At 46.6% G+C, this 23169-nt stretch overlaps 1 protein-coding gene across 3 annotated transcripts in view; it reads left to right on the forward strand.

Moving 5' to 3' along the window:
- LOC146833012 (TLC domain-containing protein 4-A-like) overlaps positions 1-23169 on the forward strand; it is a 375443-nt gene that overhangs the window by 89358 nt on the left and 262916 nt on the right. For all 3 annotated transcript variants that reach the window (XR_014960484.1, XR_014960483.1, XM_085600575.1), the window contains exons 4-5: positions 1734-1792; positions 2651-2745. Coding sequence is in view for 1 of the 3 variants with exons in the window: in XM_085600575.1 (XP_085456701.1) it covers positions 1734-1792; positions 2651-2745 (154 nt within the window). In the remaining 2 variants the exon portion in view is untranslated. The remainder of the gene's footprint in view (positions 1-1733; positions 1793-2650; positions 2746-23169) is intronic.

Genomic DNA, 23169 nt, shown 5'->3' on the forward strand with positions numbered 1-23169 from the left:
TAATGTCTGAGCCTTACACTAGATGGCAGGAGTACGCAGAGCATGTGTATCTACAGCTACATATAATCAACAAAGAAGAGAGAGAGAAGGGAACTCATTTATCCTTCCTAGCTATACTCATTTAGGTTTAAATCTTTTATTAAAGGTTTTCAACAAAGAACCAATAGCGTCAAGCCATTAGCTATACTCATTTAAACCAAATTAGAACGAGCTCACTACCTACTTAACCTGTAATCTTGAGAGCTCTATAACCTAAAAATACCAAGGAAAAACGGGGGGAATCCTGTTTTTTTTTTTTTAATTAAATAACCCTCACTCACCAACCTAGTTGGTGACATGCTTCTTCATTGGGTCCCCATCCTTGTCGTTGAATGCTTCCTGGGTGTGCTGCGATGCCTGATTACGGCAGAGCTGGTTTTCTTGTGCTTGGTGCAAGTGTAAGTGATTTAAAATTGACTCTGGGTCTCCTACCTCAAGGGGTATTTTAATAGTGGAGGCCCTGGACAAATTTTAAACAGTGGTGGATACCTGTGAGATTGTCCTGATCTATTGTATCCTCTGTTACGTCCAACATGTTTCAGCCATCTCTCCTAAGTGCCCCTGTGAGTCAATATGGCTTTCGTAAGGAACAGAAATGATCACATGCTCCCTAAGGCATGTGGAGTAAGCTTGGATTTACAAACCTACATGGAAATGGTCACTTCTTGCGACTACTTATACATTGAAATAGTCACTTTGGAAGTATAGTATTTCCTCACTACATGGGTGGCTCCGAGGGAGTCAGGACTTCTCGCCCTCTGATTCACCTTGTATTCCTCCTCGAGAGTCCCGCATATTTAATATAGGGTGCATGCGATCTTATTTTCTTTTCTTTTAGTAGCGCATCCTTGGAGCATTTGGCGACCACGGTGGGAACCCAGCTAGGCATGTCACCAGCTAGGTTGGTGAGTGAGGGTTCGTTTAAAAAATAAAAACCCCTTTCTCCCCACCCCGTTTTTCCTTGGCATTTTGAGTTACAGACCTCACAAAATTACAGGTTAAGAAGATGGTGAGCTTGATCTTATTTAGTTTGTTTATCTGCAGCTACCAACATCATTTACAAGATAACAGAATTCAGTGAGGATTTCACCTTTATGTGACCTGCGCTAGGAAGTCTGAGCCATGAAAGACTCTGGAGGGAGTTGAGCTTGAAGTGTCCAACTTATTGGCTACATTGCATGTCATGAAGTGGTTGACTGTACAAAATAATATGTACATTGATTACATTTCTGATTCTTTTGATTTATCTTTTCTGCCAAGAATTCCCAGGAGAGTGACCAGGAATGATTCAAGCATGTTTATATGTGATAGGTCGAAATGCTGGAGAAGCTACAGTGCTGGTGCCAGTGTTGTAAGTGCTTTTTGTGTGAAGAAACTGGCACTGGTGCTGCCTTTATTCTAGGTCTGCATATGACAGAACGTACACAGCTTTGTTTGTGATGAAAGCTTGCACTTCTGCTGCCTTGGCTGTAGTTTTTTCTGTGTGTCAGAAGTATGAACTGTTGCTACCTCTGCTGAAGCAGGTCTCTGAGTGGAGAAAATGTGCATTGATTGAGTCTTCTGTACCTGTTCCATGTGTGTGAGTAGCGCTTGCACTGCCGCGGCCTTTGCTTTCTCCACTTCTCTAGGTAGTCGGAGATAGCCCTGCTGCTGATATGTCTGCCTTACACAGACTTATTTCTTGATTATTTCAGGGGAGACCCTCGCCTTGTCAAGATGAACGTGGCCATCACTTGCGGGTACCTGATCTACGGTAAGGTCTACCTTGCGCTACCTGTATTATCGCTCTATGAACAAAACTCTGCTAAATGCTATGAGAATGTATTCTAAATAGATATCTTCAACAGTAGACCTAAAATCACTCAGTTTGACTTTCTCTCCTCTATACATTTCTGGATCCGGAATATACTAAGTCGTTTGTTTACATTGTATATACTTTATTTCTTGCTTATCCCTTTTTAAGTTTTAACATGTTTTGCTATTTGTACAGCATTTGCTATCTGTTAATTGCTTGTTCCTTTTCGCATTTTTTATGTTTACCATGTCTGCTATTTGTACAGCGCTCGGATACTCGTATGGGTCATGTTTATGCTATATGAAACTCCTAAATAGATAAAGAACTTTAATTCCTTAACCCCTTCCATGCGGCGCGAATTCCGCCGCGGTGCTGACCGTTTCTTGCGCGGGCGGGCTCATGACGGAACGGTTCCGTCATGAGCACAGCTCAACCGACGCTCATGACGGAACCGTTCCGTCATGAGCATGGAAGGGGTTAAAGCGTTCTGTGCTTGCCTGTGTGTTTATCACTGTGCCCTGTGTACATTGCTGTGCACCTACGGTGTGTTTGCTGCCCAAATGAGGTTCCCTGCTCTGTCTGCCTGTTTATGACCGCTTTGTACCTTCTTACATGCATGACATGTTTCCTGCCTGTGAGTGTAACTGCTCTATGCCTGCCTGCTCCGTAGCTGCCCACACACATTACTGCTTTGTTTATTTCTATCTGTAATTCATTCGTGCATGAATTCTCTGTGACTATGATGGTCATAATGAGCTGTAAAGTTGCCCTACCATTGCAGGTTATAAAAATCCTGCCTGTCTCCTGTGCTCACAGATATGCTGCTTCTTGCCCGGTACTGGAAGACTATGGGAGACTCATTCTTTGTGTGCCACCACCTGGCTGTGCTTTATGCCTACGGATATGTGCTGGTGAGTTGCAATGTGCTGTACCCCTGTGTGACTATGCCTGTGTATAGAGCACAGCATACAGAACAGGCATCTATTACCTAAAAAGTTACCTACCGTGAAGGCTTACAGCAGTTCACAACACAGGCGTAAACCATCATTAAAGCATTACTCAGCACAGGGTTGTATAAAAAAACACTATACTATTCATTGAACAGGCCTTGCTCCCTTGTAAATTGGGTCACCGTAGAGGTGTGAACCACCATTAAAAACATTCACCGCGAAGGCTTAGTGTTTACAGGGAAATGTCATCACTATGACTACTATAAGGAAGACACCATTACTTCTAATCCCCCACTTCAGATCCCTACCAAGAACACTGGACTCATCATTACTTAAACCACATCACTTCTTTCTACACCTAGACCCTGTACTCTACTGCTGTCAATGCTGAATCATAGAGTTGCAAAAAACGCTACCTCTACGTCAAATTCCTATGTTCACCATCAGTTACCTACTGCAAATGACCTATGCCCCCAGAAATAGAGGCACTGTGGCAGTACAGGCAACATTTTGGAACTTAATGACTGAGGTGTGAACACCTGTGGTCCAAAAGCATGTTGGAAGCAACAGGAAGGCAAATACAAACCATCTCACTAAATGACAGCCATAAACATGTGACATTATTCAAGCGCCACACATAACATGCCAGTGCAAGTAGTATTACTACCCATTAACTAACTCCTACCTATTCTAAATGGTCATAATCGAAGATGACAACTCGATTGGTGATGGAATCCGCCAAAGATGGATTCCTCACACCAAGTACCTCAAGGCTAATTCCATTCAGACCAGAATGGGGAAAGAGAACTCCCACTTTAACCCCAGGAGGGAACAAGCATTTGCAATGCAATAGGTTACACATTTACGCGATTTTGAGCTCTTGACATTGCAAATGACAATGCCTTTTTATTTTGTTTTAGTTTCTAAAACATAAATAAAAGGCATTGTGATTTACGCTTAAACTCGCGTTAATGCGAGACCTATTGCATTGCAAATGGTTGTTTTATTTCTAATTGCTCTTGGACACGGAGGGACCTGTCACACTTAAATCCTGGAGCGCAAGCTATATCTTGTGGAGGCATGGCTCAAAACCATACTGCAGGGGGGGGGACCTTACTCTAATGAGAATCGTACCTAAGTAGGCAGTCAGAAAAATGCCCACAGGCACATTAACCCTTTAAGGTATTTTGATTTAAAACTGTGACTATGTAGGCAAAAGACACGTCTCTTCGGCAAGTGCATTAGCTGCCATAATTATCTTATTAATATTACCAATGTTTTATTAGCTGGAATTCGTGGAAAAAAAGATTTTTGGACGGGAGGAGGGCCGCAAACATTGTCGTACCAGTTCAGTAACTATGCCAGCCCTATTTGTCTGTCTTCTCTTTATTATCCCACAGGCCTGGCTGCTTCTGTCTTCTGTTTTGCAAACATTACTGTATGCTTGTTTAAAATGTGTATGATGCCCTGAGGAGTATTCCCAGCATACAGGGACACAGCAGGTATATCTTTCCCGCGCTAATGAAAATTCACCCGTTTAGCTTTTCCTGAGTACTTCGGTTATGCTCAGATGGGGCAGCACCCTAGCTGGACTTGGGGAGAGAGATGGAAACATCTCAACTTTTTGTAGAAATACCTAATCTCCAGGCCAGGCCGTACTAACCACAAATCGTGTGATTTCAAATACTGTGTGTATTTTTTTTTTTTTAATAATCTTTTTATTAAACATTTTGCAAAGCATAGCATCAATATTACTTCCGCATGACATATGAACTTAATTATTCCGGTATCAACATTATCATTTCTGTACATCTCATAGCGCCCTCCTTCTCGTTTCAGCTCTGGCAGCCTTGCGGTCCCACCACATATGCTCCTTGTACGTGTGCCCCTTCTAATCTGCTGAGCTACTGGCATCTGATTCCGATTCGTCCAGCGGCGGGTGGAGGGGGGGGGGGCTCACATATATTCCCACAATAGTTGTTCCAGCCTCCCCAAACCTTTTCCCATTTTTTTGGACACCTCCGGTGTATATATACTGATTTTTCCGCCACCATTGCCGTATCCATGTCTTTGCACCATTGCTCAAGTGTGGGGCAGTTTCTGGATCCCCAGCGCTGGGTAATGTTACTCTTGGCTATCGTCATGCCCAAAGTAACCCAATCTTGAGCCACTGCATTTAAATCTGTAGGTTCACAAATATTGAGCAGGCAACATCTCGGGTTTGGGAGTGTGCCGATCTGTGTGACCTGGCACAGCGTCCGCATTACCGCCGTCCAATACTGTATTATTTTGGGGCATAACCAGATAGTGTGGTAAAATGTGCCCTCCTCCCCGCACTGCCGGAGACAGAGCGGTGTATCAGTTCGATGTATTTTATGTAGGAGTGTCCTAGTGTAGTATGTGCGGTGCAGGATTTTTAATTGGACAAGTCGCAGTCTTGATGGGATTGCAGCTTCTCTGGGGGAGGCTAACGCCTCCCGCCAGTCCGCCTCATCAATCTCTCCAAGTTTGTGTTCCCACTTGACAATCAGCGCTACCATAGGGTCTTTCCGGTTATTAACTATTTTCCTGTATGTCAATAAGATTGCTCTTTTGCGGAGGTGGTCTGTTAGGAGCCGATCCTCCAGTAGAGAGACCTCTTCAGGCCTCGTACCTGGTGGTATTAGGGACTGCAGTGCATGTCTGACCTGCATGTATCGGAAGAATTCTGTCTGGGCCATGTCATAAGTGGCCTGAAGATGAGCAAAGGTAACTACCTCACCTCGTTGTCACAAGTCCCCAACTTTGGAAATGCCTATAAGATCCCAGCTATGAAATACTTTTGTCCTTCCCAGCATTCCAAGTCGCTTTGCATCCCATAATGGCATCGCCAGTGTGACAACATCGTCCCATCCTAGTGTATGTTGTGCTGCATACCATATGTGCAGTGTGTGTCGTGTAGGTCCCGTAATGTTGCGTTGCTTCCTTTTATTGTATAGAGCACCCATTATCCCTGATGACTCTAGGAGGTGTCTATCTAAGCTGAATGCGGGGTCGTCATGGGGGACGTGAAGCCACTGGTTGATTACGACTAACTGGGAAGCCCAGTAATAGACCTTTGGATCCGGAAGGGCAATTCTGCTATCGTACCAGCTTCTGGTGAGTTTCTGCAGAGCTATTCGGGGCGTTTTTCCATCCCAGAGCAGCGACGTTACTTCCGCATTAACTGCTGTGAAGTAATACGCATCTGGACATGGAATGGTGTATTCTGTAGTGCGTACAGAAACCGGGGGAGCGCCATCATTTTAAATAGGGCTGCCCGCCCTAGGAGCGTTAAGGGTAGTGTACGCCAATGCTTAACATCTCTTTTAAATCGCGCCAGAGGTTGGGCCAGGTGGTCATGTGTAACAAATATCCCTAAATATTTAAAGCCGTCCGTGACTATTTGTAGTGGGCATCCTCTTGGGAGCCGCGGCGGGGGGCCGTGTAGGATATATAGCAGTGACTTTTCCCAGTTGATAGTGTTCCTGACATCCGCCTGTACACGGCACCGATATCTAGAAGACATTTGATGGACCATGCAGGGGACGTTAAGTACAGTAAAATATCATCCGCATATAGCGAAATGCGATCTTCCAACCCGTTGGCCCATCGCAGCCCTTGTATCGTAAGATCCTGCCTAATCCAAGTCGCCAGGGGCTCTAAGACCACTGCGAATAGGAGTGGTGACAGTGGGCAACCCTCTCTAGTCCCTCTGTCTAATGGGAACTCGTCCGATAAGTGGCCATTGACTACAACCTGTGCCGCTGGCTGCGTATACAACAGACGGATCCATGCGCAGAATTAATGGCCCAAACCCCATATGCTTAAGGACTGCGAATAGAAAGGGCCACTCCACTAGGTCAAAAGCCATTCTTGCGTCTAACGAGAGTATGGCTGCGTCTTCATCTATAATAGATTTATGCTCTATTACTCCGTGCAGCCTTTTAATATTTAGCGCTGTGTTGCGGTGGGGCATGAATCCAGATTGGTCTGGATGGATTATAGCTGAGAGATGTGGCTGTAGCCTTGCTGCCAGTGTCTTCGCAAGTATTTTTGCCTCTGCATTGAGGAGGGAAATCGGTCTATAAGATCCGCATTCGTGCGCCGGTTTTCCGGACTTATGTATAGCCACTATAGTAGCCAGTCGCTGATCTTTGGGCAGTATCCCTTTATCTAAGCTTTCAGTGTACATGGCCAGGAGGTGGGGCGCCAGCTGTGGGCCCGCTAATTAAAAAAATTCTACTGGAATTCCATTTGGCCCCTGCGCCTTTCCTGTGTGCAGTGCCCTAATGGCTTGCATAAGTTCCTCTGGTGTAATATCTGCCTCGAGGGCAGTTATGGCGTCTCCGTCAAGCGAGGGCATGCGTATATCTCGCAGGAACGCTAAGTGCTCTTCCTCTGTCGCTGTATCTATCGGTGTATAGATTGCCTTGTAGTGTTAAGCCAGCGCTGCAGTGATTTGCTGCGGTGCCGTCACTAATGCCCCACCTCCCGCCCTTATCTGGGCTATCCAGTTACCCGCTCTTTCTCGCTTTCCCAACCAGGCCAGGAGTCGTCCCGCCTTATCCCCCTGCTCGTAAATTACATGTTGCGTCTTTGTCAGTCTACCTATAGCCTCTTCTCGCGTGTATGTCCTATATTCCTGCTGCGCCAAATGTAAATTGTGTGTCGTGTTATCAGTGGTGTCTGCCGCCAGGCCCGCCTCTTCCCGTGAGAGTTCTGCCTCTAGGCCATCAATGTGTTTCCGGTGGTCTCTCTTTTGTCCCACTATCAACGAAATGGCCTGCCTGCGGAGCACTGTCTTATATGCCTCCCACAGCACAATCGATGAGGTTACTGAGCCGGAGTTTTCCTCAAAATATCATTTCGTCGTCTTAAGGAGGCCCTTCCTTATTGTACGGTTCTTGAGGTGCCCTGGTGTGATGGGGAACAGTCTGCGGGGCATATGTGATGAGAATTGGGGAGTGGTCTGAGATACCTCTAGGCAAGTGCCTAATGTCCGCCATGCCCAGCATCCCCGTCGCTAATGTGAAGATGTAGTCTAATCTGAAGAGACTATGGTGTACTCCCGAGTGGAAGGTGTATTGCTTTTCGCTTGGGTGTCTAGTCCTCCACGTATCGAGCAGCCCGAGCGCTTCTAAAAATTCCTGTAATCTATAGGTTGGGCCACTGGGATCTCTGGGAGGGTGCCGGTCTATAGCCGTATCTATGACGGCATTGAAATCGCCACCGAGTATAAGCTCCCCGCCCGGAAGGGCAAGCAGGAATTTCCCAAGATCTGTGAAGGCAGTCTGGTGTAGCGTTGGGGGTATCTATACTGATAATATATTGTATATTCTACCATCCCATTGGCCCGTGATGGCCGCGAATCTACCCTGATCATCCCTATTTGTTGCCTTTACAGTCAGAGGGAAGCGTTTATTGAGAAGGACCCCTACCCCTCGAGACCCAGAGGTGAATTTGGAGTGCACTGCATTCTGAAGCCCCAGCGATCTAGTGCTTTAACTGTCGTGCCCTGCAGATGCGACTCCTGAAGGAGCGCCACCGCCGGGTTTTTCCGCCAAAGGAATTGTAACACCAGCCCTCGTTTGATTTTGTCTCCCAACCCGTTTACGTTCCATGACATCACAGTAAATGGGGGCCCTCTCGTTTGATCGTCTTGTGCGCTTGGGGCGCTGCTGCCGTAATCTTGGTTTGTGCCTGCCATCCCGATTTGGAACGAGAACTGTGTCCCTTGCTATTTAAGGCTTGTCTGTCATGCTACATTCTATAACATTCTTCGTCTCAACTTTGCAAAAAAGTTTCACCACTAAAACTGAAAACCCTCCCAACATGAACTGATCCCGCCCACCCTGCCTCCCTGCCTAGCGGAAGTGGAACTACCCGCCTCCCCAACACAGCAGAGCGCTTAAATCCCCTACCCATGTACCTACGTGTAGGGAGGGAGAGTCCCCCTCGGCTCACCGAGCACCCCTTACATAGAGTATGTGAGTCTGTGGCGTACTAACTGTGTCCAGTGTCATTCACCCCTAGGGCCCTATAATTGTACCTCACCACTGATAGGGGCCTGCAGCCCCGGCCCCGGGACCTGCAGGTGCAGTTCAAAGTCCGCCGCTCGGCATCATCTCTGTGGGCCGACTCCTTGGCCTCCGCGCAGAACAGTCACCAGGCTCCACAAGTCCATAGTACTCCGTCCCTGCCCCTGGGTCTGGAGGTCGCACTTCAGATTCTCACTCCACGTCGCTTCCTGTCCTGTTCCCGGCGGTCGCTCCTTCCGCTTCATCCCTCTCTGCGTGTTGGGCCGGCTGCCGTTGTCCTCTTGTCTCCCGCGTGCCCTTGCCTCTAGCCGGGCGCCAGCCCTGGGGTTGCAAAGGACCAACTTTTACCTTCCGCTTCCACTCGCAACTTCGCCGGGTAGAGCATGGAGTATTTTAGTTCTCTGCTGAGAAGTTCACGTTTGACTTCTGTGAAATTGCGCCGCTTCTTTGTGACTGCGTCAGTTTAGTCCGGGTAGAGGGTTACCACACTGTTGTCCACCCGAATCGGTGGTCCCACTTGGGCTGCTTGTAAAATCGTATCTCTATCTCTGAAGTTGAATATTCGCGCCCGGATAGGTCTCGGAGGAGCACCCGGCCTAGGCCGACCTCCCGGCACACGGTGGGCTCTCTCCACCGAAAAGAATTTGGAGAGTCTGCGGGGCTGCAGCTGGTCCTGGATCTGCTCTTCTACAAACGGATCCAGCGCCGGTCCTGTAATACTCTCCGGCACACCCGTTTGTTGGCTAATTCAAGCTGGTGTACCTGCCGCTGGAGAGTCTGCGTGTCAGCTGAGAGGCCTGCCGTTGTGGCCTCTACTTCCGCCATCCTCGTACCCATTTTAGAAATGTCGGCCCTTAGCAGCGTCACATCACAAGAAATGGTGCCGATGGAGGCCTGCATTTGTTGCAAAGTGGCCATAACATCATGGAGTGTGATTTCCTTTTGTGCTTCAACAGGTGGGTTAGGCAGGGCTCCCTGCGCCACTTCTGACACGCCATGTCGATCTTTGGTGGTGGCGTACTTGTCGATGCGGTTGCTCTGCACCGATCTTGGGCCCCTGCCGCTCATGGCGCTCTAAGGACAAACGTGGGCGACCTCTGCACAATCGGTGCAGGGCAGGCGGTGCCAACAGTCCACCACCAACCTCCTACCTGCAAGCTCCGTCTTCTGCTACTCCGGTCCCGGCCCCAGGAAGGATGAGAGTGCAAAAACCGGCACCGGCTGTGCAGCGCGTAGTTCGCTATGCGGGGGACAGGGTATGAGCCTTGGTCATGGTGAAATCTCCGCACCTGCTTCCTCTACGGCCTCCGGAACCTACAAATATCGCGTTCCGCCAACTATTTGTCGCAATGGCCTCTGGGGATCTCCCCTCTGCTGCACCTGCTGTCTGGCAAGCCGCCGGCGTGCTGCCGCCTCGTGCCCCTCTTCTCTCACTCTTTTCTAGTGCTCATGCTCCTCTTTAAGCCCCAGCCACACTGGTACAGCCTCCCCCCTGCATGGGGCCCTTCTCACACTTGGCGGGGGTCGCGTTGGGCCGTCCCGATCTTCTCAAGTTGCGCTGTGCGTGAAGGGTCCAGCACCGTCTTTTCCCCGGGCCCTCTCGCTATTTCCTCACGGGGCCTTCCTTCAATGGGCCAGCGCCTCTTCTTTATGCCAGGGGCGAGCTAATAGGCCTTCTCTGCGCCTGTCCTGCCTTCCATTGCCTGTGAGCTGCAGCGTCCCCGCTCGGCGCGTCACCCGCCGCAGCTCACTTCTTCACTCCTTCACTCCCGGCTACGGCCGCCACTGTATCTCCCAGCTTCGCCGCCGGGTTTAGGCCGCTGCTTCTTCTTTCGGCGGGTCCGCAGGCACGTCTCAATTTTCCCGTCGCGGCAGTGGTCACCGCTGGTGGTGCGGCGTCTCCGTCACCGTTTCCTGCCCACAGACTTCAGGATTACTGCCCGGATTGTCGGGGCTAGCTCGGCGTCCTCGGGAGCCTTCTTAGGCTGCGGCCATTGTCTCCGGTCGCAGACCACGCCCCCACTGTGTGTATTTTTGCTGCTGTTATGTTTTTGGATGTGTGTGCCTCACACATTCCTTTAATGGTGCTCTTAGGGTGTAGTGGCACGTAGAAGGCCGGCTTTACATGCATTGTAGGCGTTGGATTTTTGCCCTTGAACATTTGTAAACATCAGAAAGTTTTGGAAGGAAACAGACCAAATTAAGACATTCCATAACAAGCATTGTCAATGCCAATTGGTCTCACATTTAAAGGGAAGTGCCTCCGCTGTCAACAAGGGGCTTAGGCATTCAATAAGTCATCATACATGCACTCTGCCACTCAGCACTCATGCGTCCATTCATCCACCCACTGACTCATTCTTGCATTCACCCATTTATACAACCACAATATACTCCCACCACAATCATATGCAAGATAAAAGAATAAACTTGGGGAGGGAGAGGGAAACATCGCTCAACTTTTTGTGGAAATACCTAATCCCTTTGCCGGGCCGTACTAACCACACCGTTTGATTTATGGGGAGCTGCGCCGTCACCCGAGCTCAGACAATTATACTTCTCCCAGGAGTTACAGAATAAATCAGCGTAAGGCTGATCACAATCCCCCAGGCTGAACGTGACACAAACTCTTACTTGCAGATAATTCTCATTTGTACAGAAATGAAGTCTCAAGAGACATGCCAGAAAATGGAACCTTTTTGCTGTTCAGGAGCTGTTGATTTATTATTTTCACATTGTACCCAGATCGTCACGGATAAGCTCATCGATGGCTGCCCGCGTTTCATGTGAATTTTTATGGGCATCCAGTAACGGTCGCATGTGTGAAATATGCAGCTTCGCCTAAAGCAAGTAACAAAGGAGAAACAACAGCGAGGAAGGTAGATTGTCGGGCTATGGGCCTGATTAAGGGGTCGTGGGCATCTAGGAGGGGGCTTGCAAATAACATTACAAAATTTAAAAAAGAAAATAGTGCTCACCCACCAGATAAAGCCCACTGTGCAACGCCGCAAGGAAACGATCCAGTCGGGATGGGCGGGGCCAAAAGGAGACTGGGCGGTAACAAAGAAGCCTCATTTTTAATCGGAGGCCAGCGTTTAGCATTAATGATGATGCCAGCCAATGAAAATGATGGGCGAGGCGTCAAGTCCCCTTCAGAAATCTTATTGGTTTCAAGATGCCTCGCAGAACAAGGAGCGCATGCGCGCTCCAACGCTAGGCGAGACCTAAAAAGTGACATCTGCAACACGTGTTGTCCTGTCGAAGGATGTCACTTGTATGTGAAAAAAGAGATGTAGAACATTGTTGTAGCCTTGTAGCTCTTACAGATTTGCCTGCTATGCGTACTCCTGCTGAACAATGCTTGAATGGAGATGGAGGAGTACCGTTGCGCTTCTCCTAAAGTTTAAAATGGTGGGTGTCTCTCCTTATGTGCCAGCTTGTGCTTCACTTTGCCCTACTCATTGGAACCATCTCAGCTCTGTTACTACAGAGCATTTCAGTTCTGTTACTTCAGTTGAATTAGGTCGGAAATCAATTAATCCAGGGAAACAGGCAAGATTTTAAAGAATTGATGAAGCCAAATGAGATGGAAAAATATCCAGGGTCTGATTCACAAAGATAACATACAGCTTTAGGCAGTTTACACTTTTGAGTAAGTCTACTACTTTTTCCTTACTCACAAAACTGAGTGAGTTACTTCTAAAAAGAAACTGTTGTAAATCATTGTCAATTTTATTGTTTTAGTTAAAGACAATCTTAACAATGTATATCCATACAATAAAATAAGCAATCATGTTAAAATTGTGTTAAAATTACTGATACGAAAACAAGTTCATTTGCTAAAAAAACAAAATATTAATTTTATTCAAGTTCAGGTACCTTAGTAACATTCCTTCTGCTCACTGCTTTCCCGTCTCTCATAATTGATTTTGTGCAAAGGAGACCTCTTACGCCAAAAGGTGTGACCGACCAGGAGTACAAAGTTAAAGGGCTTTGTGTAGTGCAGGAAGAAGTTATATGAGAGAGCTAACGCATTGGAGTGTACAAAGAAAACTTTGTAAATGCAGGGTCAAAGGGCTTTGTAAAGTACGTAAAGAAAGTACTCTACCTTAATCAGAATATCAAGGTAATACATAAGCAGGGCAAGTACAGTCGGGCATAAGGGCGGTTTATTGTGTGACGCCAAGGCAAGCATGACATATGCAGAAGCGTTATTCATTTGTGAGTATAACAATAGAATACATAGAGCACACCCCGCTCGATCAATGGCTGCTACTTTGGTCTTCATAACACACATGCCACCACAAGACAGCCGCAGAGCTGCCAAATGGCGCTCTGTGCACAATTCAGAAAAAGGTGCTATCTGGGCCCAGATACCGGCTTTGTGTACCGCTTGAACAAGCAGTATTAAGAAAATAGGCCACTTCTGCTTGAAACCCTCTGCCCTGAAGAATATAACTTACTATGAACAGTTTGTGGAACAAAAAAAGGCAAAAGGAACATTGTACTATCCTCAAAAGCTTGGTTATAAGGAGAGAAGTGATATAATTTCTCTTGCAGCGATCTCTCTATCCTCCCAAAATATATTGTTCGAGGCATATGAGCTACGGATCACACACTTAGCATAGATCGCCATCTGGTGTTGGGCCCGGATGTTTGCACTGGTTTTTGTCCTGGAAAGTCTTTGGAAGTCACGAGGTAGGTGACTCCTCCTTTAGATCATAGTGCACATGGGCATCGGCTCCATCCTCAGATTGTTTTTTTCTGCCATCGGGCTCTGATGTGTTTCTCGCGTTCCACTTCGGAACCATTACTGATTCCATTTTGACGCACAATCCTTCACCCTTTCTACGGTATTGTCTCGATCGCGAACCCTACTCGTTGCGCATCTCTCCAAGTCGAAGTCTTCGATTCCGGTCGTCGACGAAGGCCTTCGGGCCTACCATGGAAAGGACGCCATTCAAGAAGTGTCCTCGATGTGGGTCGAAGTTTCCCCACACCGATCTGCATGAGGTGTGTAACCTCTGCTTGTCACCGGAGCACGAGGCCAGAGACTGTCCAGCTTGTGCCTCTTTCCGCTCCAAGAAGACTATTCTGGATCGGCAAGCTCGGAGGACCATGGCTCGCTTGTCGACAGCAATCCCTGACGACATCTTCCAAGAGGGCGTCGATGTGCCGGAGCAGATTGAAGAAGACCTTGTCAGCGCTTCCGAAGCCGATGACTCCGACGTAGAAGAAATCACTCCGGCACAGAGGGTCGTAAGTAAAGACGTCGACTCGACCCCCTCCATACAAAAAAGGCTTCGGTCACACCTTCAGGCCCAGGTGCACACCGACACACCGCTTCCCACTCCCCGCCCTCGGGCCCGGCAAAGAAGCCTACCAAGCCTTCAGGCGACTCGGGCTCGAGTCAGCCTGCGTCCAGTGCCGAAACTCAATCTTTGGTACTGGAAAAAAAAACGCCCTCCTCTGTGTCGACCGCTGCTTCCACCTCAAAGCCCTCTACACCAAAAATAACAAGCACCGACTCGCCGGCACCGAAAAAACACTCGGAGCCGACCAAGAAGCCACTCCCCAAAAGTTCGGGCTCACACTCTTCGTAACCAAAAAAATCATCGGGACCGAAAAAACATACAGAGACTGCGAAACAACACTGGTCCAAACCCAAGGACACTGCGGAGCCTGTGCCGAAAAAGCCCTCAGAACCGAAACACTCGGCGCCGAAAAACCAACCTTCATCAGAAGAGCTTTTTCGACCAGACCCTGCACAAAAAACTCTGGTTAAAGACCCTAAAACTGGTCAATTGACACTAAGCTCCAGGAAAAGACCACTGGACAAGCCTACACCTGTTCCGCCACCTAAGAAGAGGGGCATTGCTACACCCCCTCTTAGAGTCCCTTCTCCACCTCCTCCTCCAACATCTCCCCCACCACCTCATTCTCCTACACCATCTCCTACACCAGTAGACGATGACACCTCTGATGACACAGGGGGGCTGCGGACGATGTGCCACTAGGGGATCCCAGCCCACCTGGTTCCCCTGACCCTTGGGATGACTATAATACACCTGATGTCCCTAATCTCCCGCAAGACGACATCTACACTTAGGCCTTCCTGACCAGAGGACGCCATGGGCTTTAATCCGCTCGTACACCGAGCTGCCCAGTACCACGGGGTCGACCTACACACAGACTCCGTCGAGGAGGATTTCTTGTTGGACACTTTCGACACCACACAAAGGTCAACATCTACTTTACCCATGCTCAAAGGAGTTATTAAGCATGCTCCTGATGTATTCAAAGATCCTGTTAGGGCTAGAGTCATCAACCCTCACATAGAAAAGAAATACAAAGCTGCCTCTACAGACCCAGCTTACATTAAGGGCCCTGTTCCATTAGACTCCATGGTGGTATCCAATGCCAGGAAGAGAGCTAACTCTCAGACATCAGGTGACGCAGCCCCACCTGATAAAGAGTCTAAACTCTTGGACGCCTCCGGCAAGAAGACAGCCTCACAAGCGGCTAACATATGGCGCATCGCCAACACTCAGGCCCTGCTAGCCAGATATGATAGGGCACATTATGACGAGTTAGAGTCCCTATTGCAACCCCTCCTGGACAAATATAAAAACAAAGCCAACAAACTCATACAGGAGGGTAAACTAATAACCAATAACTCCATTTGTTGCGCTCTCGATGTGGCAGATACCGCCTCCAGAGCTGTAAATACCAGTGGCCTTTTGCGTAGGCACGCTTGGCTACGCATTTCAGGCTTTAAGCCTGAGGTACAAATTTCGATTCTGAACCAACCATTCGACCAAGAGCACCTCTTTGGCCCTGATGTAGACTCCTCCCTGGAGAAAATGAAAAAGGACACGGACACAGCCAAGTCAATGGGAGCCTTGCAATCGCAAGCTCCCAGACGTTCTTTTAGTCACTCCTCCTACAGAAGCAATTCCAGAGGCTACTCATCAGACAACCCTTCCACCTCTTACAAGGCTTCCACCCAGTCAACCTTCACCAGAGGTTACCAGAGAGGAGGTTACAAAGGCAACAATAACAAGGGCAGAGGCAAGACTAACAACACCCGCTCTGCCTCCACCCCTACCCAATGACTTCCCTCCGCTTCCCCCAGACCATTCCACTCCTGTCGGGGGAAGACTACAACAGTTCCTTCCTGTCTGGACCAACATCACCACAGACAGGTGGGTGCGACAGATAGTTCAATCAGGTTACTGTCTCGAACTTCTCTCTACCCCCCAAACATACCACCCAAACAGCGTCCAATGTCACAAGAACATCTATCACTGCTAAAGCAGGAGGTAATCTCCCTTCTACAAAAAAATGCAATAGAACTGGTTCCCCTGCGCCAACAAAACACGGGAGTCTACTCCCTGTATTTTCTCATACTAAAGAAGGACAACTTTCTGAGACCTATTTTAGACCTCAGACCCCTAAACCTATACATACACTCAGACCATTTCCACATGGTCACACTTCAGCAGGTCCTTCCTCTTCTTTCACAAGGCGACTTCCTGGCTACCATAGATCTCAAGGACGCCTACTTCCATATTCCCATTCACGCAGCTCACATGAAGTATCTTAGGTTTGTAGTGGACGGGCAGCACTATCAATTCAAAGTGCTCCCGTTCGGAATCACAACAGCACCAAGAGTATTCACCAAGTGCCTAGCGGTAGTAGCAGCCCACTTAAGAAGGCAGCAAATTCACGTCTTCCCATATCTCGACGACTGGCTCATAAAAGCCAGCGCATACAACCAGTGTGTACACCGCACTCACGCGACTATCCAACTACTCCACGGCCTGGGGTTCACAGTAAACCACACCAAGTCTCATCTGCAACCATCCCACACACAACAATACTTCAGTGCCACCATAGACACCTCAAGAGCGCTCGCCTATCCCACTCCAGCCAGGATAGCCAGCATGCAGGCTCTCCTACCCAAATTTCAACCTCAACAATCCCTTCCAGCTCCAGTGTTCATGCAACTCATAGGGATGATGGCCTCTTGCATATTTATAGTGCCTCATGCAAGACTCCAGATGCGTCCTCTACAAGAATGCTTAGCACGCCAATGGAACAAGGCTCAAGGTCAGCTAACAGATCTGGTGTTGGTAGACCGTCGCACTCACCGCTCTCTGCAGTGGTGGAACACCAAAAACCTTTCCAAAGGGCGACCGTTCCTAGAGCCAGTTCCGCAAATTGTCATGACAGCAGACGCATCGCTCTCCGGATGGGGAGCTCACCTATTGCATCACACCATGCAGGGTAGATGGACACCTCAACAAAAGTTACTCCACATCAACCACCTGGAGTTACTAGCCATATTCTTAGCCTTAAAAGCATTCCAAAAGCAAATATCAGGCAAAGCTGTCTTAGTCCGCACAGACAACATGACAGCCATGTACTACATACAGAAACAAGGCGGGACACACTCTCTGCAGCTCTCTCAGCTAGCACAGAGCATATGGAGATGGGCTATACCACAGAATATATTTCTCCTAGCCCAACATGTCCCGGAAGTCCAAAACACCATAGCCGATCTGTTAAGTCGTCTCACAACAGATCCACGAGTGGGAATGTCATCCGCAAGTTGTTCAGCCATTCTTTCAAATGTGGGGGCAACCACAGATAGACCTCTTCGCCACCCACGAAAACGCCAAATGCCCAAGGTTCGCCGCCAGATATCCACACCCATTGTCCAAAGGCAATGCGATATGGATGAATTGGTTAGGCAGATTTGCGTGCGCTTTTCCGCCTCTCCCACTCATTCCACTAGTGGTGCACAAACTACAGCAACACTTGCTAACTCTCATTCTAGTTGCTCTAACTTGGGACAGACACCCGTGGTACACCACATTACTGGAACTGTCCGTAGCTCCGCACCAAAAATTACACCTCTCACCATGCCTCTTAACCCAGAACCATGGAGAGATCAGACACCCAGACCCAGCTCAACCTTGCGATATGGCTCCTGAGGTCTTAGAGTTTGGTTACCTTAATCTTCCCCCTGACTGTATCAACGTCATTAAAGAAACTAGACGTCCCACCACTAGAGCCTGCTATGCAGCCAAGTGGAAGTGATTTGTGATATATTGTCATAACAACACCATCAATCCCCTAGGCGTGTCTATCCAACACATCATAGGGTACCAAAGGTGCAACTTAGCCTATACGTCTATTAGACTGCACCTTGCTGCCATAGCAGCATACCTACAAAATAGACAACACTTATCACTTTTCAGAGTACCTGCCATCAAAGCCTTTATGGAAGGCCTTAAAAGGATAATTCCTCCCAGAGTTCCACCCTCACCTGTGTGGAAATTAAACATCGTTTTCACAAGACTAATGGGCCCTCCTTTGGAACATCTACATAAATGTGAACTACAATTCTTAACATGTAAAGTTGCTTTCCTAGTGGCTATTACTTCTCTTAGGAGAGTTAGTGGGCTACAAGCACTAACTATCCAAGAACCTTTTTTGCAAATCCATCATAATAAGGTTGTTCTATCCTAAATTCCTTCCAAAAGTAATTTCTCCCTTCCACCTCAATCAGTCTGTGGAGTTGCCCGTATTTTTATCGCAACCGCAGACAGTCGCGGAAAGAGCTCTTCATACTTTAGATGTTAAAAGAGCATTAATTTATTACATTGAGAGAACACAACCTTTTCGTAAGACCAAACAACTTTTTGTGTCTTTCTCACCACCACTCAAAGGCAACCCCATATCAAAGACGGGGATAGCTAGATGGATCGTTAAATGCATACAAATCTGCTACCACAAAGCAAAACGTACTTTGTCTGTTCCTCCCAAAGCCCACTCTACTTGGAAGATAGGGGCTTCTATGGCATTTTTAGGGAACATTCCCTTAGATGATATCTGCAGGGCAGCTACATGGTCTACACCGCACACATTCACAAAACACTATTGTGTAGATTTGCAAACAAAACAACAAGCTAGTGTGGGCCAGGCTGTTCTCAAAATACTATTTCAAACTACTGCAGCAGATACTGGTGGTCGCCGCTAAGGATGGGTACTGCTATACAATCTATGCTAAGTGTGTGATCTGCAGCTCATATGCCTCGAACGGCAAATGCTACTTACCAGTATGCATCTGTTCTTGGCATGTAGAGCTGCAGATCCACACACACCCACCCGCCTCCCCGGCTACCTTTATCTGTTCCAGTACCATCTTATTCAGATACAGCATACATGGTCATCTTTCCTGTTTCTTACAAAGCTCCATCATTTCCCTGCTGGCAAAAAACAATCTGAGGATGGAGCCGATGCCCATGCGCACTATGATCCAAAGGAGGAGTCACCTACCTTGTGACTTCCAAAGACTTTCCAGGACAAAAACAAGTGCAAACATCCGGGCCCAACACCAGATGGCGATCTATGCTAAGCGTGTGGATCTGCAGCTCTACATGCCAAGAACAGATGCATACTGGTAAGTAGCATTTGCCTTACCCTCTTTACTCCCCCTTTCGACCTTCCAACATTCCCCTCGGTTCTCTTGTCATCTAAATTCAACCTATACTTTTTTCTTTCTACTTGTCCACTCTGTTCCTCTATCTGCTTTAAGTCTTGGTTCCATATGTCCCTTTCCGTCTCTTCTTCCATCCACCCGTTATGCTCCTCTTTTTTTCTCCCCAAGCCTGTCCCTTCCAGTCTGTCCTCTGCCATTTGTCTTATCCTTTACATTCTCTTTGCCTGTCCTATTGTTTATCTTCTTCCCTCCTTTCCTGTATGTGTGTATGTACGCAAGTGTATTTCTATAGCACAAACGTAGCTGTACAGTAAGCGAATACTGTATGAAAATGGGAGTAATGGGGTGAAGTATATTGGAGGGTAATCCAGCCATAACTGGGAGATTGCCAGCTTGGGAGTCAGGCGATTCCGAGGGTTATGCTACAAGGTGGTTCTTCAGTTCCTTCTTGAAGAGCAGGAGAGAGGGAGCTTGGTGGGTCTGCAAGGTGTTGTGAGAGGCGGACCATAGCCGTGTATCATAGTGTATTTTCATATTTCTGTTCCTGTTGGTACATTCTGTCCCTCAGTCCCTCCCTTCACTTTGCATCTTCCATTACCTTCTCCATTGGAATCCTAGCAGATTATAAGAAGAGATAACTTTTCTGAGAGCTTGCATATGTGAAAACTGGAAGGTGAACTCTTAGTGTAGTTCTTTACAGTCTGCTTCAATCAACATTTATTTCTTGAACACATCGCTTTGAACTTTATTATATTACTGGTGATGATATCCTGTTCAGGGACAATGAAACACCGTGTCTCTTACCTCAGAAATTCATCACCACCTCGCGCTTTATCATTGCAAGTGAAACCTTTATCTCTCCAAATGGTTTCTTATGTGGTGTCTTGAGGACCTACATATCTTATCTTCGACGAGGGATTGTATGGCCCTTCGTGTAAGCGGCTAAAAGTGCAACCTGTGGACCCTTTTTCGGGGCCTCCTTTTCTTGTTGAGGAGGCTTCCTGTCTACTTCCTGCAACTCTGTAGCTCGAGACACCTAGATGTTGAAATCACTTTGGAAAGTTCCTGCGAGAGAAGTGCTATTTATTCAGAAAGATTATTTAGAGTCTCCAACCTCATTCAGGGCTAGAGACGTCTTTGAGACATTTCGAAGAGAGAAAGCTGGGTTCACTTAGCATGGAGAGCATCTCCATCTAACAGGAGACGCTGTCGTGCTTGTCTGGAGATTTTATTGGCTTGCTCTGTTAACTAATTTTTAATTTCGTATTCCACATGCTAGTAATACGACCTAAAGCAATTCCTGCGTAAATATTAGCTTTAAGGGTATGAGTTTACCTACTCCACTTCTGTGACCCTCATTTAGATTAACTTTGTGTCTAAGAACTTCTGTACCCGTGCAAGCATTTCTTTTTTAGTAATTTTACTTACAGTATCTTGTTTACAATTCACTTTTAATGGAAAATAAGTTGTTTATAACAGTCACCTCAGCTAACATTTCTAATTACCGTGTGCAGTTCTTTTACATAGGTTGTCTGTGTATGTTACTCATTGAAAGGTATTTGCAAAGTTATTATTGTCTGATATTGAGAAAGAACTAGAAACTATTATAAATAAACGGATTTTGCAGACTTAGCTGCAGCAAGTATGTCACAGCCACCTTCATATCTTTCGGGTTTCAGTGAACCAACCTAACAATGGGTCAGACTTTTTAAATTGTATTTAATAGCTATAGGTATGGAATATGTTCTTAATTACACAAACAATATACCAGTTTCTCATGAAGTGGGTAAGGAAGAACAGCTGGGCGTTTTCCAAATAAATTGAATCATTTGGAACTACAATTTGGAGAAACAAATAAATGTTGTCCTTGAAGCATAATTTGTTTGAAAGATTGCAAGGAAAAAGGAAGAAGGAGAAATGTGTCTGTCATGTAGCCTTACTTGGAGGGCTTTCTCATATATGTGAAGCCAGATAAATGAGTGATTCTTTTATCCGGGGCCAGTTGATTGATTGTACGAATAAACTTAAAACTTAGAACATTTTGTTAGCAAAGAATCCCAGTTTGAGAGACGCAATATAGCTAAATGTATCGGGCAAACTGCATATTGTGTCAAAGACATGAAAGTAACCACAGAAAATTCTATTTATGAGATTAGCAATCCAAAAAAGGGGCTGAATGGTATAAGGACAAAGTATTTCATCCTAACAAGGAACAACACAATCAAGATGTAAAATGTAATGTCAGGTGTGATCGTTCTGGACATATACCTAACAGTTCGTCTGTAATTCAGAAATGCTACATGTATAGAGATTTATATAATAGACTTGTCAATGTCGTAAAGAACATTGAAGGCAAGGAAAATAAATTTGTTTTCCGGGTAAATTGTAGTGCAGATCAGATTAAATTAGTGAAATGTCAGGGGAGTGGTTGCATGCTTGGCGGAGGTCCTGGGATGGGAGCTCCCTTGTTCACCTAAACTGGGATTGCTACACATCATGGAGGGGGTGGGGGGTAATATATATAAGCGTCACTTGCTGCTCCTAGGGTTTACACTTGCCAAGCGTGATATTGCACGTAATTGGAAGGCGGTAATGGCGCCCTCCTTAACGGTATGGAAGACTGGGATTGGAACTCCCTATCTTTAAGGCACGGGGGTGCCCACAAAAACATGGAAGGTGCCCACAAAAACATGGAAAAGATGGGCGGACTATAGAGGCCTCCCCCAGGATCCTACAGGTACAAATGATGAGACGATGTAAGGATTGGGATACCAGAATATTATGCAATATAGGGATAGTACTGGAGAATTCAGCCTATGATGCCATGGATGTGGAGGGTATACATGGGTTGCGGGGTAATGACAGTGCATGGGGGGGGTAGGGGGTTGTTGTTAAATTTTCATTGTATTTCATTACATGTTTTTCTTAAAAAGTCGACACAATTATGGTATCGTGTATGTGGCAGCTCGCCTCTGGGTTACAGAGCACTGCATATCTGAAGATTGACGCAATAAAGATTGTTTAAAAAAAAAAAAAGTGAAATGTCAAATGTGAGTGTACTGTTTCTGTATGCACTGATTCATGTTCACCATTAACTATAATAAATATTCTACATAGGTCAGCTAGGCCTGACACAATGATAAATAGTTTTGGGTGCCAGTCAATTGTTAGCAGGGTTACAGTGCATAGAGTGAGAAAGCCAAAAAAAATATAGTGTGCAGCTAAAGCAATAAAATATTTGGTGACTACGCAGAAAGTGCAAGTTTCCTACACCACCCTTTTCCCATAATGTGTGATATACTGAGCATGATGGGAGAGGCAAGTTATTTCTCAGTGTGTTTACTTTTTTACAAGCTTATCATGGTGTTGAATCCACTCATACTCCAAATCCCTTATGTCTCTTACCATGCCTTTAGGTCTTGTAGGATGCCTCTTAGCCGAGCCTGTGGTGTGGCTGTTTTTCAGTACATTTTGAACCAAATATTATAAGGCATTGGTACAGTCACATGCTTCTAAGATTTTGTAGGCATTTGTTCTGTGGCATATCTTGGACATGTGCTGCCCAAGGATGGTATCCAGCCCAACCTTGACTTTGGAGAGGCTATTAAAAAATATATTTTTCCATGCTGTAAAAAGAAAGGGAATCCTTTTTTGGTTTTTCCCAATATTATTTGAAAGAAAAAAAATCCAGTCTAACTGAACCTATATCAGTTACAAGAGTATTTTTTTGGTTTGGGAGGAAGGAGTGCCACAAAGCAGTTGAACACTTTAAGAAGAAGTTGCTAAAGCACCGCTGTTAAGTAATAATTGAGGTCA

The sequence above is a fragment of the Triturus cristatus genome, chromosome 4_2 (assembly GCF_964204655.1).
Source record: "Triturus cristatus chromosome 4_2, aTriCri1.1, whole genome shotgun sequence".
Classification (NCBI taxonomy): Eukaryota; Metazoa; Chordata; class Amphibia; order Caudata; family Salamandridae; genus Triturus; species Triturus cristatus.